The following is a 22,521-nucleotide window of genomic DNA, read 5'->3' on the forward strand; positions in this document are numbered from 1 at the left end:
AGAGAGGGGGAGAGAGGGAGAGGGGCAGAGAGATGGAGAATCCATACGGTATGCAATACCATACGATTATATTCAATAAGCCTGGCAAAAATTGTCTATTTAGCCCCCGCCCCCCCCCCCCCCCAAGTGCAGGGAAATTTGGTGGATTTGCCCCCCCCCTTTGAAAAACTCCCAGCTACGCCGCTGTGATCAGTAGGAGCGCTATTAGGCCTGGGAATTTCGTTGCTGTATTGAAGTTCTGGCAACACTATAGCCATGCCGGTATTCCTATTAAACCCAGGGATATCGATCCACACTGCTAGTATTAGCCTTAGATTTCACGCGTTGATTTTGAAAATTTTTCAGGCGGGAGTAAAAAATGGTGAAATCAAAACGGAAATTCTGACAAAACTATGATATATCGCTCACGGTGATGTGCGTTAGGAAGTTGGGAAAATTCCTTCATTAGCGAACTATATTACTTTGAAAAGCTAAAAGGTTGATCCAAAAAAAGGCTCGCGGGCAGAGTTTAAGCCTATCAAAACCGAACATCTTACACGAAATGACTGAATTTCACGCCTAAGTTTAACACTAGGATTTGAAAAAAATACAGTATCAAGCACTACAATTTGACCTGGCATTTACTGAAAAAATGAAAATGATTGCTTTTTATTTGGCCGAGAAAATTAATTTTACATTGAAAAGGTGTAACTCAAAATTTAGCTCATTTCAACACCAAATTGGATTGTTTGTATTGCCTCATTAAATGACTGAGTGAGCCTTGCATAACAAAAGAATCGGTTGTCCAGGTTGCTGAGTGTACACGCATCAAAGAGGTCTAATTTCATTGTCATTAAAGGTTTACCCATGCATGTCAAAATGCAAATCAAATACCCCGCTCTTTTAATTGTGCGCAGGCAAGTGTACAATGATTCCTGTACGGGTTGCTTCGGGCCACATAATAAGCTGATACCATGCATTGGCTTTTGCGTGGTCAATTCGTAATTTGTCATTTTTAAAATTGCACCAATTTCCAAACAACGATTCTTATGCTCACGATGATTAAACTTTTGATATCAAATTTGGTATCAACCTTCAAAGGAAGGTGTATAAAAAGTATTATATAAATTATTTTGCCATAAGCTCATCAGACTCTGATTAAATGGGGATGGAACTAGTGGCGCCTTTTTAATTTGGCTGTGTTTATTCAATAAAACGTGTTTTTTCTTGTTCTTTTGACAGCATGTCTCGTGATCCAAACACAGACCACCCAGCAATTGTAATGTATTCACTTAATGCTAATGATGTCTGTAATGGGTGAGTTATTTTGACATAGGCATAGATGGGGGATGTAAGGGGGGGGGGGGGTAAATAGGGGGGGTCCATTACAATCATCCCAAGCTGATTTGTTTTCAACACCATCCCCATGTCAAAAAGAAATCTACGCCACTTTGTTTTGTCATGGATTTGGGGAACTGATGTTGGACATCCAGGTCTATAGCTAGGATTTATTGGGGGGGGGGGGGTGAGTGACTGGTGGTGGGTGGGGGCTGGTGGAGGGAGCTAGGAAGTGATCTTTTGAGAGGTTTCCCCTAAGAAAAGGTCTGTTTTTCATCTTTATTATAGGAAAAAGTGTATTTTTCAGATTGACACTTTTAGAGACACATTGTCAACACCAATCCCCCACCCCACTGGCTACATCCTTTGGCCGACCAGCTATCATCACTGATTGGCTTGTAACTCCACCGAATCCAAAGTAAGGGATTTGGGCACTTAAACTATATAGTAATCTAGCTATTTGGACCTCCGGAATGTTGCTGGTTCTTCCACCTGTACCTGTAACACATAACACCCTTTGTTAGCAGTCTTTAATGTTTCATTTTCCAGGCATCCTGACACCATTGCACACATGACCACACCAGAGCAGATGAAAGCGTACAGTCTAAGCACAATGAAATATCTGGTAAGCTTTGAATCTCCTCAGAATCCTCTGAAATAGCAGATAACTTAAGGGAAATTCAGACTAATTCAGACTAATTTAAATTATGTTGTTTTATGGAGACCAGAGCACACATTAAAAACAACAAAGTCAAATTTTTTTTCTATAGTGAGTTTACAAAATAATATTTAAGGCAAAAATATTTTATTTGTGTGTGTAATTTTTTCAAAAATATATGCTTTAATTCCAAATTTTGTGATTTATTACCATTCCTTGATTTATTACCATTCCTAATTTCCATTCCAAATATATACAGTTTTAATATCTTGTATGAATAATTAAGATGTTACAGCACTTTTAATTTTAGAAATACATTTCAGCCATGTAAAAATCAAGACCTTTAACTCAAAATATATTTTGTTTGCTTTGTTTTTACTTTTAATTTACAGGACACTAGACTACCAAAAGGAAGCTTTGTGATCGTAACAGGCATGTTTGACTTCCGTGTCTTGTATGAACTGATGGCAAATCGCATTCACCCCCTAGGCCAATATAACCATGACGTCACATACAAGCATGTGTATGATTTTCTATTATGTCTTCAAGTGTCTCCTTGCAATGGATGGATGTCTTCAAATGAGACTCTAAGGAATTCTACATGGGAGGTAAATAAAACTAGTATTACTATGAGGTCCTTTTAAAAGGCATTTCTTGTATGAATGATGGCAAAAATATATCCATTCTTTTGGCCAATCACTTATAGATGAGTTGACATGTGTTTACATTTGATATGCCTTCTGTTGATATGAGATCAAAACTGCCAGTAAAAAAACACTATTGTTTACATGGAAGAAGTTAATTTTTCTTCATTAACTTTGGTTTTAAAGCTAATACTACTAAAAATGTTATCAAACTTGTTTACAAATGTATCAAGCTATATACATAGTATCACACAAAACTTCAAAGGTTTTTAAAAGTTGGGGTTTGAAGAGATTTATGTGGTCTGCCATAGACACTCCTGTGTTATTTTGCCTGGCATGAAACAACAGAGGGTGGTCTGAATGTAAACATGTGACATCATAGGTCAAGTCATCTATATGCATGTGTATGATTTGTTGATGATATGTCTAAAAGTGTCTTCTTGTATATATCTTTTTTATAACCCAACATTTCAACATTTTCTGCCAGGCGTTTTGTGCTTGCTGTGAGGATCTTTTACTTATAAATGTCTTATATAATTTTGAATATTTAATGTGTTGATTTGTCTTTGGGGTTTTGGGGTTGGTAGGTATGCAAAAGGTACATATTTAAAAAATACGGTTTTAGGGTGCAAAATACGGATTTTTGTTCTTCTGAGTACGGAAATCTGGATGAAGTTGGCATGTCTGCTGGGATGATCTTTTACTTATAAATGTCTTATGAATTGTGCATATTTCATGTGTTGATTTGTATTTTCAGCGTGCTTCCAACCTAAGCAAAGCACTACAGGAGGTTGTCCAGAATAACACATTCATGAACTTCAAGGCTTATTATATGGACTATGACTTCGGAGCAGGTAGGTCGGCCACTGAGAATAACACTTCAACTTCAAGCCTTATTATATAGACTATGACATCAGAACAGGTAGGTTGTCCACTGAGAATAACACTTCAACTTCAAGCCTTATTATATAGACTATGACATCAGAACAGGTAGGTTGTCCACTGAGAATAACACATAAATTTCAAGCCTTATTATATAGACTACATGACATCAGAACAGGTAGGTTGTCCACTGAGAATAACACTTCAACTTCAATCCTTATTATATAGGCTATGACATCAGAACAGGTAGGTTGTCCACTGAGAATAACACTTCAACTTCAAGCCTTATTATATAGACTATGACATCAGAACAGGTAGGTTGTCCACTGAGAATAACACTTCAACTTCAAGCCTTATTATATAGGCTATGACATCAGAACAGGTAGGTTGTCCACTGAGAATAACACATCAACTTCAAGCCTTATTATATAGACTATGACATCAGAACAGGTAGGTTGTCGGCTGAGAATAACACATCAACTTCAAGCCTTATTATATAGACTATGACATCAGAACAGGTAGGTTGTCCACTGAGAATAACATATCAACTTCAAGCCTTATTATATAGACTATGACATCAGAACAGGTAGGTTGTCGGCTGAGAATAACACTTCAACTTCAAGCCTTATTATATAGACTATGACATCAGAACAGGTAGGTTGTCCACTGAGAATAACACATCAACTTCAAGCCTTATTATATAGACTATGACATCAGAACAGGTAGGTTGTCGGCTGAGAATAACACATCAACTTCAAGCCTTATTATATAGACTATGACATCAGAACAGGTAGGTTGTCCACTGAGAATAACACCCGGGAATAACACTTCAACTTCAAGCCTTATTATATAGACTACATGACATCAGAACAGGTAGGTTGTCCACTGAGAATAACACTTCAACTTCAAGCCTTATTATATAGACTATGACATCAGAACAGGTAGGTTGTCCATTGAGAATAACACATCAACTGCAAGCCTTATTATATAGACTATGACATCAGAACAGGTAGGTTGTTCACTGAGAATAACACTTCAACTTCAATCCTTATTATATAGACTATGACATCAGAACAGGTAGGTTGTCCACTGAGAATAACACTTCAACTTCAAGCCTTATTATATAGACTATGACATCAGAACAGGTAGGTTGTCCACTGAGAATAACACATCAACTGCAAGCCTTATTATATAGACTATGACATCAGAACAGGTAGGTTGTCCATTGAGAATAACACATCAACTCCAAGCCTTATTATATAGACTATGACATCAGAACAGGTAGGTTGTTCACTGAGAATAACACTTCAACTTCAATCCTTATTATATAGACTATGACATCAGAACAGGTAGGTTGTCCACTGAGAATAACACTTCAACTTCAAGCCTTATTATATAGACTATGACATCAGATCAGGTAGGCTGTCCACTGAGAATAACACTTCAACTTCAATCCTTATTATATAGACTATGACATCAGAACAGGTAGGTTGTCCACTGAGAATAACACTTCAACTTCAAGCCTTATTATATAGACTATGACATCAGAACAGGTAGGTTGTTCACTGAGAATAACACTTCAACTTCAATCCTTATTATATAGACTATGACATCAGAACAGGTAGGTTGTCCACTGAGAATAACACTTCAACTTCAAGCCTTATTATATAGACTATGACATCAGAACAGGTAGGCTGTCCACTGAGAATAACACTTCAACTTCAATCCTTATTATATAGACTATGACATCAGAAGAGGTAGGTTGTCACTGAGGATAACACATCAACTTCAAGCCTTATTATATAGACTATGACATCAGATCAGGTAGGCTGTCCACTGAGAATAACACTTCAACTTCAAGCCTTATTATATAGACTATGACATCAGAACAGGTAGGTTGTCCACTGAGAATAACACTTCAACTTCAAGCCTTATTATATAGACTATGACATCAGAACAGGTAGGCTGTCCACTGAGAATAACACTTCAACTTCAATCCTTATTATATAGACTATGACATCAGAACAGGTAGGTTGTCCACTGAGAATAACACTTCAACTTCAAGCCTTATTATATAGACTATGACATCAGATCAGGTAGGTTGTCCACTGAGAATAACACTTCAACTTCAAGCCTTATTATATAGACTATGACATAAGAACAGGTAGGTTGTCCACTGAGAATAACACTTCAACTGCAAGCCTTATTATATAGACTATGACATAAGAACAGGTAGGTTGTCCATTGAGAATAACACATCAACTTCAATCCTTATTATATAGACTATGACATCAGATCAGGTAGGCTGTCCACTGAGAATAACACTTCAACTTCAAGCCTTATTATATAGACTATGACATCAGAACAGGTAGGTTGTCCACTGAGAATAACACTTCAACTTCAAGCCTTATTATATAGACTATGACATCAGAACAGGTAGGTTATCCATTGAGAATAACACATCAACTGCAAGCCTTATTATATAGACTATGACATCAGAACAGGTAGGTTGTTCACTGAGAATAACACTTCAACTTCAATCCTTATTATATAGACTATGACATCAGAAGAGGTAGGTTGTCCACTGAGAATAACACTTCAACTTCAAGCCTTATTATATAGACTATGACATCAGAACAGGTAGGTTATCCATTGAGAATAACACATCAACTGCAAGCCTTATTATATAGACTATGACATCAGAACAGGTAGGTTGTTCACTGAGAATAACACTTCAACTTCAATCCTTATTATATAGACTATGACATCAGAAGAGGTAGGTTGTCACTGAGAATAACACTTTAACTTCAAGCCTTATTATATAGACTATGATATCAGATCAGGTAGGCTGTCCACTGAGAATAACACTTCAACTTCAAGCCTTATTATATAGACTATGACATCAGAACAGGTAGGTTGTCCACTGAGAATAACACTTCAACTTCAAGCCTTATTATATAGACTATGACATCAGAACAGGTAGGTTGTCGGCTGAGAATAACACATCAACTTCAAGCCTTATTATATAGACTATGACATCAGAACAGGTAGGTTGTCCACTGAGAATAACATATCAACTTCAAGCCTTATTATATAGACTATGACATCAGAACAGGTAGGTTGTCGGCTGAGAATAACACTTCAACTTCAAGCCTTATTATATAGACTATGACATCAGAACAGGTAGGTTGTCCACTGAGAATAACACATCAACTTCAAGCCTTATTATATAGACTATGACATCAGAACAGGTAGGTTGTCGGCTGAGAATAACACATCAACTTCAAGCCTTATTATATAGACTATGACATCAGAACAGGTAGGTTGTCCACTGAGAATAACACCCGGGAATAACACTTCAACTTCAAGCCTTATTATATAGACTACATGACATCAGAACAGGTAGGTTGTCCACTGAGAATAACACTTCAACTTCAAGCCTTATTATATAGACTATGACATCAGAACAGGTAGGTTGTCCATTGAGAATAACACATCAACTGCAAGCCTTATTATATATAGACTATGACATCAGAACAGGTAGGTTGTTCACTGAGAATAACACTTCAACTTCAATCCTTATTATATAGACTATGACATCAGAACAGGTAGGTTGTCCACTGAGAATAACACTTCAACTTCAAGCCTTATTATATAGACTATGACATCAGAACAGGTAGGTTGTCCACTGAGAATAACACATCAACTGCAAGCCTTATTATATAGACTATGACATCAGAACAGGTAGGTTGTCCATTGAGAATAACACATCAACTCCAAGCCTTATTATATAGACTATGACATCAGAACAGGTAGGTTGTTCACTGAGAATAACACTTCAACTTCAATCCTTATTATATAGACTATGACATCAGAACAGGTAGGTTGTCCACTGAGAATAACACTTCAACTTCAAGCCTTATTATATAGACTATGACATCAGAACAGGTAGGTTGTTCACTGAGAATAACACTTCAACTTCAATCCTTATTATATAGACTATGACATCAGAACAGGTAGGTTGTCACTGAGAATAACACTTCAACTTCAAGCCTTATTATATAGACTATGATATCAGAACAGGTAGGTTGTCCACTGAGAATAACACAACAACTTCAAGCCTTATTATATAGACTATGACATCAGATCAGGTAGGCTGTCCACTGAGAATAACACTTCAACTTCAAGCCTTATTATATAGACTATGACATCAGAACAGGTAGGTTGTCCACTGAGAATAACACTTCAACTTCAAGCCTTATTATATAGACTATGACATCAGATCAGGTAGGCTGTCCACTGAGAATAACACTTCAACTTCAATCCTTATTATATAGACTATGACATCAGAACAGGTAGGTTGTCCACTGAGAATAACACTTCAACTTCAAGCCTTATTATATGGACTATGACATCAGAACAGGTAGGTTGTCCACTGAGAATAACACTTCAACTTCAATCCTTATTATATAGACTATGACATCAGAACAGGTAGGTTGTCCACTGAGAATAACACTTCAACTTCAAGCCTTATTATATAGACTATGACATCAGATCAGGTAGGCTGTCCACTGAGAATAACACTTCAACTTCAAGCCTTATTATATAGACTATGACATAAGAACAGGTAGGTTGTCCATTGAGAATAACACATCAACTTCAATCCTTATTATATAGACTATGACATCAGATCAGGTAGGCTGTCCACTGAGAATAACACTTCAACTTCAATCCTTATTATATAGACTATGACATCAGAAGAGGTAGGTTGTCCACTGAGAATAACACTTCAACTTCAAGCCTTATTATATAGACTATGACATCAGATCAGGTAGGCTGTCCACTGAGAATAACACTTCAACTTCAAGCCTTATTATATAGACTATGACATCAGAACAGGTAGGTTGTCCACTGAGAATAACACATCAACTTCAAGCCTTATTATATAGACTATGACATCAGATCAGGTAGGCTGTCCACTGAGAATAACACTTCAACTTCAATCCTTATTATATAGACTATGACATCAGAACAGGTAGGTTGTCCACTGAGAATAACACTTCAACTTCAAGCCTTATTATATGGACTATGACATCAGAACAGGTAGGTTGTCCACTGAGAATAACACTTCAACTTCAATCCTTATTATATAGACTATGACATCAGAACAGGTAGGTTGTCCACTGAGAATAACACTTCAACTTCAAGCCTTATTATATAGACTATGACATCAGATCAGGTAGGCTGTCCACTGAGAATAACACTTCAACTTCAAGCCTTATTATATAGACTATGACATCAGAACAGGTAGGTTGTCCACTGAGAATAACACTTCAACTTCAAGCCTTATTATATAGACTATGATATCAGATCAGGTAGGCTGTCCACTGAGAATAACATTTCAACTTCAATCCTTATTATATAGACTATGACATCAGAACAGGTAGGTTGTCCACTGAGAATAACACTTCAACTCAAGCCTTATTATATAGACTATGACATCAGAACAGGTAGGTTGTCCACTGAGAATAACACTTCAACTTCAAGCCTTATTATATAGACTATGACATCAGAAGAGGTAGGTTGTCACTGAGAATAACACTTTAACTTCAAGCCTTATTATATAGACTATGATATCAGATCAGGTAGGCTGTCCACTGAGAATAACACTTCAACTTCAATCCTTATTATATAGACTATGACATCAGAACAGGTAGGTTGTCCACTGAGAATAACACTTCAACTTCAAGCCTTATTATATAGACTATGACATCAGAACAGGTAGGTTGTTCACTGAGAATAACACTTCAACTTCAATCCTTATTATATAGACTATGACATCAGATCAGGTAGGCTGTCCACTGAGAATAACACTTCAACTTCAAGCCTTATTATATAGACTATGACATAAGAACAGGTAGGTTGTCCATTGAGAATAACACTTCAACTTCAAGCCTTATTATATAGACTATGACATCAGAACAGGTAGGTTGTCCACTGAGAATAACACTTCAACTTCAATCCTTATTATATAGACTATGACATCAGAACAGGTAGGTTGTCCACTGAGAATAACACTTCAACTTCAATCCTTATTATATAGACTATGACATCAGAACAGGTAGGTTGTCCACTGAGAATAACACTTCAACTTCAAGCCTTATTATATAGACTATGACATTAGAACAGGTAGGTTATCCATTGAGAATAACACATCAACTGCAAGCCTTATTATATAGACTATGACATCAGAACAGGTAGGTTGTTCACTGAGAATAACACTTCAACTTCAATCCTTATTATATAGACTATGACATCAGATCAGGTAGGCTGTCCACTGAGAATAACACTTCAACTTCAAGCCTTATTATATAGACTATGACATCAGATCAGGTAGGTTGTCCATTGAGAATAACACATCAACTGCAAGCCTTATTATATAGACTATGACATCAGAACAGGTAGGTTGTCCACTGAGAATAACACTTCAACTTCAAGCCTTATTATATAGACTATGACATCAGAACAGGTAGGTTGTCCACTGAGAATAACACTTCAACTTCAAGCCTTATTATATAGACTATGACATCAAATCAGGTAGGCTGTCCACTGAGAATAACACTTCAAATTCAAGCCTTATTATATAGACTATGACATCAGAACAGGTAGGTTGTCCACTGAGAATAACACATCAACTTCAAGCCTTATTATATAGACTATGACATCAGAACAGGTAGGTTGTCGGCTGAGAATAACACATCAACTTCAAGCCTTATTATATAGACTATGACATCAGAACAGGTAGGTTGTCCACTGAGAATAACACCCGGGAATAACACTTCAACTTCAAGCCTTATTATATAGACTACATGACATCAGAACAGGTAGGTTGTCCACTGAGAATAACACTTCAACTTCAAGCCTTATTATATAGACTATGACATCAGAACAGGTAGGTTGTCCATTGAGAATAACACATCAACTGCAAGCCTTATTATATAGACTATGACATCAGAACAGGTAGGTTGTTCACTGAGAATAACACTTCAACTTCAATCCTTATTATATAGACTATGACATCAGAACAGGTAGGTTGTCCACTGAGAATAACACTTCAACTTCAAGCCTTATTATATAGACTATGACATCAGAACAGGTAGGTTGTCCACTGAGAATAACACATCAACTGCAAGCCTTATTATATAGACTATGACATCAGAACAGGTAGGTTGTCCATTGAGAATAACACATCAACTCCAAGCCTTATTATATAGACTATGACATCAGAACAGGTAGGTTGTTCACTGAGAATAACACTTCAACTTCAATCCTTATTATATAGACTATGACATCAGAACAGGTAGGTTGTCCACTGAGAATAACACTTCAACTTCAAGCCTTATTATATAGACTATGACATCAGAACAGGTAGGTTGTTCACTGAGAATAACACTTCAACTTCAATCCTTATTATATAGACTATGACATCAGAACAGGTAGGTTGTCACTGAGAATAACACTTCAACTTCAAGCCTTATTATATAGACTATGATATCAGAACAGGTAGGTTGTCCACTGAGAATAACACAACAACTTCAAGCCTTATTATATAGACTATGACATCAGATCAGGTAGGCTGTCCACTGAGAATAACACTTCAACTTCAAGCCTTATTATATAGACTATGACATCAGAACAGGTAGGTTGTCCACTGAGAATAACACTTCAACTTCAAGCCTTATTATATAGACTATGACATCAGATCAGGTAGGCTGTCCACTGAGAATAACACTTCAACTTCAATCCTTATTATATAGACTATGACATCAGAACAGGTAGGTTGTCCACTGAGAATAACACTTCAACTTCAAGCCTTATTATATGGACTATGACATCAGAACAGGTAGGTTGTCCACTGAGAATAACACTTCAACTTCAATCCTTATTATATAGACTATGACATCAGAACAGGTAGGTTGTCCACTGAGAATAACACTTCAACTTCAAGCCTTATTATATAGACTATGACATCAGATCAGGTAGGCTGTCCACTGAGAATAACACTTCAACTTCAAGCCTTATTATATAGACTATGACATAAGAACAGGTAGGTTGTCCATTGAGAATAACACATCAACTTCAATCCTTATTATATAGACTATGACATCAGATCAGGTAGGCTGTCCACTGAGAATAACACTTCAACTTCAATCCTTATTATATAGACTATGACATCAGAAGAGGTAGGTTGTCCACTGAGAATAACACTTCAACTTCAAGCCTTATTATATAGACTATGACATCAGATCAGGTAGGCTGTCCACTGAGAATAACACTTCAACTTCAAGCCTTATTATATAGACTATGACATCAGAACAGGTAGGTTGTCCACTGAGAATAACACATCAACTTCAAGCCTTATTATATAGACTATGACATCAGATCAGGTAGGCTGTCCACTGAGAATAACACTTCAACTTCAATCCTTATTATATAGACTATGACATCAGAACAGGTAGGTTGTCCACTGAGAATAACACTTCAACTTCAAGCCTTATTATATGGACTATGACATCAGAACAGGTAGGTTGTCCACTGAGAATAACACTTCAACTTCAATCCTTATTATATAGACTATGACATCAGAACAGGTAGGTTGTCCACTGAGAATAACACTTCAACTTCAAGCCTTATTATATAGACTATGACATCAGATCAGGTAGGCTGTCCACTGAGAATAACACTTCAACTTCAAGCCTTATTATATAGACTATGACATCAGAACAGGTAGGTTGTCCACTGAGAATAACACTTCAACTTCAAGCCTTATTATATAGACTATGATATCAGATCAGGTAGGCTGTCCACTGAGAATAACATTTCAACTTCAATCCTTATTATATAGACTATGACATCAGAACAGGTAGGTTGTCCACTGAGAATAACACTTCAACTCAAGCCTTATTATATAGACTATGACATCAGAACAGGTAGGTTGTCCACTGAGAATAACACTTCAACTTCAAGCCTTATTATATAGACTATGACATCAGAAGAGGTAGGTTGTCACTGAGAATAACACTTTAACTTCAAGCCTTATTATATAGACTATGATATCAGATCAGGTAGGCTGTCCACTGAGAATAACACTTCAACTTCAATCCTTATTATATAGACTATGACATCAGAACAGGTAGGTTGTCCACTGAGAATAACACTTCAACTTCAAGCCTTATTATATAGACTATGACATCAGAACAGGTAGGTTGTTCACTGAGAATAACACTTCAACTTCAATCCTTATTATATAGACTATGACATCAGATCAGGTAGGCTGTCCACTGAGAATAACACTTCAACTTCAAGCCTTATTATATAGACTATGACATAAGAACAGGTAGGTTGTCCATTGAGAATAACACTTCAACTTCAAGCCTTATTATATAGACTATGACATCAGAACAGGTAGGTTGTCCACTGAGAATAACACTTCAACTTCAATCCTTATTATATAGACTATGACATCAGAACAGGTAGGTTGTCCACTGAGAATAACACTTCAACTTCAATCCTTATTATATAGACTATGACATCAGAACAGGTAGGTTGTCCACTGAGAATAACACTTCAACTTCAAGCCTTATTATATAGACTATGACATTAGAACAGGTAGGTTATCCATTGAGAATAACACATCAACTGCAAGCCTTATTATATAGACTATGACATCAGAACAGGTAGGTTGTTCACTGAGAATAACACTTCAACTTCAATCCTTATTATATAGACTATGACATCAGATCAGGTAGGCTGTCCACTGAGAATAACACTTCAACTTCAAGCCTTATTATATAGACTATGACATCAGATCAGGTAGGTTGTCCATTGAGAATAACACATCAACTGCAAGCCTTATTATATAGACTATGACATCAGAACAGGTAGGTTGTCCACTGAGAATAACACTTCAACTTCAAGCCTTATTATATAGACTATGACATCAGAACAGGTAGGTTGTCCACTGAGAATAACACTTCAACTTCAAGCCTTATTATATAGACTATGACATCAAATCAGGTAGGCTGTCCACTGAGAATAACACTTCAAATTCAAGCCTTATTATATAGACTATGACATCAGAACAGGTAGGTTGTCCACTGAGAATAACACTTCAACTTCAAGCCTTATTATATAGGCTATGACATCAGAACAGGTAGGTTGTCCACTGAGAATAACACTTCAACTTCAAGCCTTATTATATAGACTATGACATCAGAACAGGTAGGTTGTCCATTGAGAATAACACATCAACTGCAAGCCTTATTATATAGACTATGACATCAGAACAGGTAGGTTGTCCATTGAGAATAACACATCAACTGCAAGCCTTATTATATAGACTATGACATCAGAACAGGTAGGTTGTTCACTGAGAATAACACTTCAACTTCAATCCTTATTATATAGACTATGACATCAGATCAGGTAGGCTGTCCACTGAGAATAACACTTCAACTTCAAGCCTTATTATATAGACTATGACATCAGAACAGGTAGGTTGTCCACTGAGAATAACACATCAACTTCAAGCCTTATTATATAGACTATGACATAAGAACAGGTAGGTTGTCCACTGAGAATAACACTTCAACTTCAAGCCTTATTATATAGACTATGACATCAGAAGAGGTAGGTTGTCACTGAGGATAACACATCAACTTCAAGCCTTATTATATAGACTATGGCATCAGAACAGGTAGGTTGTCCACTGAGAATAACACATCAACTTCAAGCCTTATTATATAGACTATGACATAAGAACAGGTAGGTTGTCCACTGAGAATAACACTTCAACTTCAAGCCTTATTATATAGACTATGACATCAGAAGAGGTAGGTTGTCACTGAGGATAACACATCAACTTCAAGCCTTATTATATAGACTATGACATCAGAACAGGTAGGTTGTTCACTGAGAATAACACTTCAACTTCAAGCCTTATTATATAGACTATGACATCAGAACAGGTAGGTTGTCCACTGAGAATAACACTTCAACTTCAAGCCTTATTATATAGACTATGACATAAGAACAGGTAGGTTGTCCACTGAGAATAACACTTCAACTTCAAGCCTTATTATATAGACTATGACATCAGAACAGGTAGGTTGTCCACTGAGAATAACACATCAACTTCAAGCCTTATTATATAGACTATGACATCAGAACAGGTAGGTTGTCCACTGAGAATAACACATCAACTTCAAGCCTTATTATATAGACTATGACATAAGAACAGGTAGGTTGTCCACTGAGAATAACACATCAACTGCAAGCCTTATTATATAGACTATGACATCAGATCAGGTAGGCTGTCCACTGAGAATAACACTTCAACTTCAAGCCTTATTATATAGACTATGACATCAGAACATATATTTTGTCCGCTGAGAATAACACATCAACTTCAAGCCTTATTATATAGACTATGACATCAGAACAGGTAGGTTGTCCACTGAGAATACACTTCTAGTGCATCACTCCATTGTCCAGTGCATTATATTTTACGAATCACTCTTCAGCGAGGTTATCTGAAGTCAGCGAGGTTATCTGAAGTCAGCGTGCACAAATTATATAAACCTGCACGCTAAACAAAAGAATCTAGATAACGTGCACGCTAAACAAAAGAATGTAGATAATACGTGCACGCTGACCTTTTATAACCTCAAGCAAACCTCTAGAAACACCAAGAGATTGATAAGTAAAATATAATACACAGAACAACAATAGATAATAAACAATAGATTAAACTACTTAAAGAAAATCAATTGCCAACAACAGATGAATACATCACTCGAAGTAAACATACATATTATGGAATTATGACGTCAATAACCTTCAGATACAAAATTAGAAAGAACTAGATTTCGCGGTTCTCGGGTCGAGCGCTTCTCGTGATAGGCCTATTTCTAATTACCCAAACCCGTTACCCATATACCTAGTACCTGCCCTGACTTTTTGAACTACTATGAAATGCGTCTCTCAATGATCAAGACCCAACTTGACTCAACTCTGTTTGTTTTATAGGTGTGATGCTTACTTCGGTAGTTCGGTAGGCCTACCCATAATCTGGAAACCCATCATTCGCCTCTTCCAAGCACTGCCCAGTTACTAAAGTAATGAAATCAATCGTGAGAAACGTGAACGCAAAAACGGTTATAGGCCTTACCACAACGGATAATTTTTATGTTAACCATTCTGGAGGATTCCGGAAATAGTCATGTCCTGCTGAAATAGGCCTATATATGCACGTGTTTGGTGTGTGCACGTGTTCGGTATTGAAATATGTGTTGAAAATAAGGCCTAATTGGCCTATTATTGGTCCGATGAGATGCACCTGTTAGTCACACTGTAATGCTTTTCCGATGCGCGAACTCTACTCCGCGCACACTCCCGTTGATACTCCGCGATAGCGAACCGCGAGCACGCGATAGTGCACTACGTGAACGCGATAGTGCACCGCGTGAACGCGAACCGCGCGGACGCGAACGCGATAGCGCGGACGGACGGACGGACACGCCGTTATTAGTATTAAGATAAAAATTCCTTTAAAAAAGGAATGGGGCGCCCAATGTGAGCTGGACGGGATATGGTGAATTCCATGGTGATTAGATTTGGTATTAGGCCTATAATGATTTTTTTAGGGAAGAGTAGAAGATGATCAAATACGAGAGAAATGCTTCATGGAATGAAGCTTTCGTGTCAATTTGCGATTTATTCAAACCATTGCTGCGACGTCAGTCTATTCAATAAGTGTGGATTCGTACAGAAAAGTGTGGATTAGTATAAAACATGCAATCTACAGTTTATGAATAGAATTACGGCCGTTTCTAAATTAAGTGTTAGGAAAGGAACATTATCATGAACAAATAAAATAAAATGAACGACATTCAAAAATTATGAAACCATTTTACACTAAAAAATACAATGAAGACAATACTTTATTTGTACTTGCGCTGAACTTACATTTTTCCAAAATTATATAATAGGCCTACCGAGCTTTTATAATTGTATAGGCCTACAAAATTTTATTTGTATGTAAAATAACAACGCAAATTTTGCATTTTGAGTGTAATTCGGCCATTACACTTTCATTTGTGTCATAAATCTATTATTCCGCCAAGATTTGCATAGACCTACACTGCAAAAACAAGTGTTTTTATTTAAACACTATATTGTGTTTATTAGAGCAACACTTAATAAACACATAATTCATGTTAATGGTCTAACACTAATGTTAATGGTCTAACACTAATGTTAATGGTCTAACACTAATGTTCATAAATTAACACTTGGTGTTATATTACAAACATTAGTCTGTGACTCTATGGGGGGGGGGGGCTGGAAGTTGAGGTCGGGGCTTTTTTCCGCGTCGAAGGCGGCGGAGTTTTGTTGTGGTTTCTTTTTTCTTTGTTTGTTTGTTTTTTTGCCGCTGAGGTTCGGGGACATGTAGGTATTAGGCCTATGGTTCAGACCAACCAAATAAAAACGATTTCTTCCTCTGTTTACACATTTAAAATGAGACATATGCTTACCTTTGTTAGGCTAAATATAGAATCATGTTTTAGGTCCTTTTCCCTTTTCGGATCATATCTTCAAAACATGCATTTCAACGAAGATAACAAATAATCTCCCAAAATTACATGGTTGTTCCTAAACCGAACTCTCGATTCACGGAGAAGAGTTTCATTACTTTGTATCCTTACTTCTAAGTATTTCCGATAATTTCCGTATATGGTAAATAAAACAAATCATGAAGATAGGACATCCTTCATCTCCGATAAAATCGTGTGTAGTAATATACAGAACGCAGCACAGGTCTATCTATCTTCAGGTGCAAGACTGCAATGATTTGTTATTGACCATTTGAAATGAACCCGTGACTATTGTGGCAATTTTCCTTCTTATATGCAAAACAGAAACCTATTAAACCAGGAAAGAGTCTTTTTCAACATTCCTGATTAAACGCATCAGAAGTGCAACTATTAATGGTCTAATCACTTGAAGGACATAATAATTATGCACGAATCTACAGATATAGAAATTACAGGTGTGTCTATTATTTAGCGTATAGCGTAAAAGTACTGCGGAATCAATTGCAATGATAAGGATAATCTTCCCGTATACTATACAGCCACTTTAAACACGCTCAATGTAACACCATTATCAACAGTTATATATATAAGCAGCCATCAAACTGACTAGACTATGACGAGAAAATAAACAGATAGTGCAGTGGAGACAGGTCATTGACCAGTGTTTTTAATACATGTTTTAATTATTTTTTAAGACTAAAAACATTAATATTAATCATATTCTAATGTGTTTCTTTTATTATAAGTGATGCCCTTGAAGTATATGAGGGATAATTACTTCGCAGAAGTGCATTCGTCAAGATAATCGCACTTGACCGTAGAGTTATTGCATTTAGCTCTCGAGCCTACGGCTCTCGAGCTAAATGCAATAACTCTACGGTCTCGTGCAATTATATTGACTAATGCACTCTGCTCAGTGAATTATCCTTATTCAAGCCTTATTATATAGACTATGACATCAGAACAGGTAGGTTGTCACTGAGGATAACACTTTATCGTCAAGCCTTATTATATAGACTATGACTTCAGAGCAGGTAGGTTGTCCACTGAGAATAATACTGAGAACAAGTAGGTAATAGACTACTATTACAGAGCAGGTAGCCCAACATACTCCATATACTATTCTATCCAGTCTTTGCAACTTATAACACAACAATTAATTTGGATGATCGAAGTAAACGAGAAAAAAATTTCTTGAGTGGGGCCAACCCTCTTGAAAACCTGAATCCACCAAGTTAGAGTAAAATATTAAGTACAAAAACCAATAATTTTGCGTGAAGACGTTTACTGCTCAGAATGGGCTGTTCCATTTAAAATCCAAACTACCCCTATGGAAGATTTAGCTAAAGTCCTCTACAGACGGAGTATAAGTTTTGAATAGAATAGACAATTGGGTAACTTCCATTTAAAATACTCACTCCAGTTGTGGAAGATATGTGTAAAGCCATAATACATCGGGAGTATGAGTGTCAAATTGATTAACCCTGGCCATTTACATTTGAAAAACTCCAAAATCTTCCGCAGGGTAGTGTGAATTTCAACTGGAATAGCCCAATATATATACACTGTAATTTACCTGAACCTCACAACAATTTTCAAATACAAGTAATAAAACGCTAAGAATAACGGTAAATAGTATGGGTTAAGGATAGGCAAGAAAATAGAGGAAGAAGTAAATACTATTCCATTTAAAAATCCACACACGCCTGTGGAAGATTTTACTGCTATCTCAACTCCATTGTGCCTTATGTTCAACCCGGCTGGACATTTTTGTCAATTTTATGTCAAATTCAGTTTGAGCTTGTTGAAATTTGTCAAATCCAGTCAAATTTGACAATTTGGCTCACAATGAAACAAACTTTTGCACTGTTTCCACTGTTTAGAGATGAGAATAGTTAGATCTGTAATAATTTAAAACTGGTGAATTTGGTTGGAATTCCAAAATCTTCAAGGTGTGGGTTATAAATGAATTAGCTCACTGTGCTAATATAGTCATATCCCAGTGACAGTATGAATCAGTGCTTTAATGATTATTTTTCTTGCTATTGTTTCTTCAGTCATCAAAGAATGGGAGGATATGGGCGGGGAAGGATGGCAGTTGTTTGAACCTGTTGATGGAGTCCACCCTAATCAGGTTGGTTTGACCTTTTAAAAGCATAGCCCGGCCAACAATTTTACTTTGTTACAACGTCGTATAAAAGTTATCTACGTTGTACAGCGAACGTCGTGAAAACGTATTGTGTTGGCTGGGAACCTCCTATGTAACCTTTTAGCCAGTATTATTTTAAACATGTTCAAGGGCAGTACATCATGAGGTTTTTCAATTCGTTGGGCATTAAAAACATCCTATCTGTTACTGGGACGCTCCCGAATATGCTTAAAACATTATGTAACCTCATAGCAGGTTTTTTAAACATGGTCAAGTGCCACAGGTACATAGGAGGTTTTTCAAATTATTGGGCAGGAAACCCCCTTGGGGAAACCTCCTATGTGTCGTTGGCCTTTGAATATGTTTAAAGCAAAATAAAAACCTCTTATTTAACCACATACTACTACAGACCATGTTAAGTCCCCGTGCAGTGTATGCTGTGAATTCTCGCATATTCATTGTTTGATCGTCACATGTCTAACAATCACGCAAATGTTGCGTGTCTTCGCGATTACGCGATAGACCATACATATACGCGGTAAGTGCGTAGAAGTTTTGCCTGTCGCATTTCTTGGAACAATCCTGATTTTCAATGTTATCGGGTGATGCTGAGACTTTGACTGTTTGTACGCGGTCTGTTATCTTTTACGTCCATGTATGTAACCTCTTGACAGTTTTTTTTTGTAAATATCTTCAAGGGTAACACGTATATGGGAGGTTGTTCCTGCCCAACAACAGTTTGTTTTATTTGTCAAGAAGGCAAAGGGAAGGCCTCTGAGCACTCAAATTCTGGAGTTGACCCATAAGTAGGATTGTTAAGACCCCCTTTTCAGTATCGCTGTCACCCAAAAGACACCATATTTTTTTTTTTTTAACACATGCTCTGTCACCCAAGACCCCCTTTTCCATTCGATCTGTCACCCAAAGGCCCTTATTTTTCAATTTGAACAGCAACTCTCATTCATCGCTGATTTTGTTTCTTATTTTGAAATAAAGCAATTTGAAGCCATTTTGAACCTGAAATTCAATGTACGCTGCTTCTGTGGCTCTTATCGGCTCTCTCCGGCTCCCTAAATTATGCCCAGGGCACTTAACACACATTATGTTTTGTTACCTGGAGAGATTTGATCATGTCTCACCTCCTTTTTCAACCAAATCGACGGTAATAACTCCTGTAGTGAGGGATCAACATTTAACAACAAATTGCCCCAGGCAAAACTCACTTCTAACTAAATACCGCACAAGGACATTTTTATGTAACTCATTGACCCATGTTATACTGCCTCTAGCTATAATAACATCCTTGTGATGTGGTCAACTCATTGACAGATACGAACCTCAGGAGGGAATTCAATTTTTGATCAATTCTCTCCATGTAGTGAAACGAAATGAGTGAAATGACCATACGGGTATGTTCCCCGGAAAGACCTCCCAACTTTTGGATTTCGAAGCTGTGAAAGACCCCCTATATTTGACCAAAATAGAGCTCCGAAAGACCCTTATTTTTGATCATTTCAGCTCTAAAAGACTCCAAAATTGCTCATTCCGCATATTTCTGTTTTTTCAGGCGATTTTTAACCAGAAACCCTAGAGAGACATTTTGCTCTGCTGAATCGCAAAAATCTCACCCATATTTTTTTAAAAATATTTTGCTCTCACCAAATGCCCTTACTGTGATAGTGTTAAGTGTTAGCCCTATACCATGTATACCAATGTGCATTCCGTACTAAAGTGCCCTCCATGTATGTGAGGTGAGAGTTGTATAGTCGGAATTGTATTAAACCTAGACGAGTAGGTGTTTTTTTTACTCTGCTTTGTCTGGCTGTTTGCTTGTTTTGTTTGTTTATATGAGTGTTTGTGTGTGTAAATGGGAAGACAGGGGAAGCCAGATATGCAAATGGATCATTCCTGTATATAGATGGATTTTCCACGCTAGTCAGTTTGTTTGTATGTAGGGGTATTTGTTTTTGTGTATTTGTTTGCTTTAATGTCAAGATATGTGAGATCAGAGATGGATACTGATTAAAGAAAAAAACACAATAAATAAACAAACCTGACTGGATGCTCCTTGGTCATGTTTATTTGTGTTTTCATTGTTTGTTTGGTTGTTTAATGTTTCTGTGCCGAATGAGGAGACATGTGATTGAAATTGAGTTCCAAATATAAGTCTATAAATATATTTTCCTTTCAATGTTCTATTTTATTTCAGAACGCTAACTACATGACGGCCAGGCATGTATGGAAGCAGTTGGAAACAAAGTACCCGGAAATTATTGGAAAAGTCAACCCGTATAATGATGCAATCTATAAACAGTTTGGTGATCAAGGAGGCTACTAGATTATGCAATCTATTAACAGTTTGGTGATCAAGGAGGCTACTAGATTATGCAATATAAAAGTAATTTGGTAATCAAGGAGGCTACAATGATGCAATATTTATAAACAGTTTGGTGATCAAGGAGGAGGCTACTAGATGATGCAATATAATAACAGTTTGATGAGCAAGAGGGCTGCTAGATAATGCAATATATAAATAGTTTGGTGGCTGGAGGCTGCTATGATGCAATATATTAACCATTTGGTGATTAAGGAGGCTATGATGCAATATATAAACAGTTTGGTGATCAAGGAATCTATAATTTGGTTCACCTCAAGTTTGTTAGTGACGTCAATGGGTTTTTGCGATTTGGCCGCAAGCTTGCCGATTCAATACTGTAGCGAGCGAAGTACGCACATACGTCACTACCGAACTTGAGATGAACCAAATTATATATACAAAATGATGCAATTATATAAACAGTTTGATGATCAAGTCAGTTATTATGCAAAATTGATTGGGAGTATCATGATATATGACATTTTAAGACTGAAAAACTGCAGATTCAGGATATGAAAAACATTAAAGAAAATTAAAAAAACTAGCTATAAGCGATTTAAAAATCACCAAAAATCTTGATTACTGCAAATTTGTGAATGGTGTAGGGGTGCTAACATATGCCCTAATAAAGATTGGCACCTGTAACTTGACATACCAGTTGGGTGATCCAGTGGCCTGGAAGATTGGGGGAGGGGGGGGGTGCAGAAGGATATTTTCTGGGGAAGGAAATTTGACCAATGTTGTCAGAATGGACTAAAATAAGAAAAAAGGTATACAAATATTAAATATACCAGAGCAGTATGCATGGGGGAGTGGGCAGCTCTGTACGCTCCTTGGCT

General features: G+C 36.9%; 1 protein-coding gene across 1 annotated transcript; it reads left to right on the forward strand.

Annotated features, from left to right (window-relative positions):
* Positions 1-1,221: 1,221 nt before the first annotated feature.
* Positions 1,222-21,643, forward strand: LOC140143951 (acyloxyacyl hydrolase-like; the record flags this gene model as incomplete). Its single annotated transcript, XM_072165785.1, has 9 exons — positions 1,222-1,296; positions 1,867-1,942; positions 2,368-2,583; positions 3,377-3,473; positions 3,730-3,747; positions 5,241-5,258; positions 6,260-6,277; positions 19,214-19,290; positions 21,515-21,643. Coding segments are annotated over 9 exons (724 nt in total), but the record flags the coding sequence as incomplete, so codon positions are not given.
* Between the last annotated feature and the right edge of the window lie 878 nt (positions 21,644-22,521).

This window comes from Amphiura filiformis, unplaced genomic scaffold (assembly GCF_039555335.1).
Source record: "Amphiura filiformis unplaced genomic scaffold, Afil_fr2py scaffold_33, whole genome shotgun sequence".
In the NCBI taxonomy this organism is placed as follows: Eukaryota; Metazoa; Echinodermata; class Ophiuroidea; order Amphilepidida; family Amphiuridae; genus Amphiura; species Amphiura filiformis.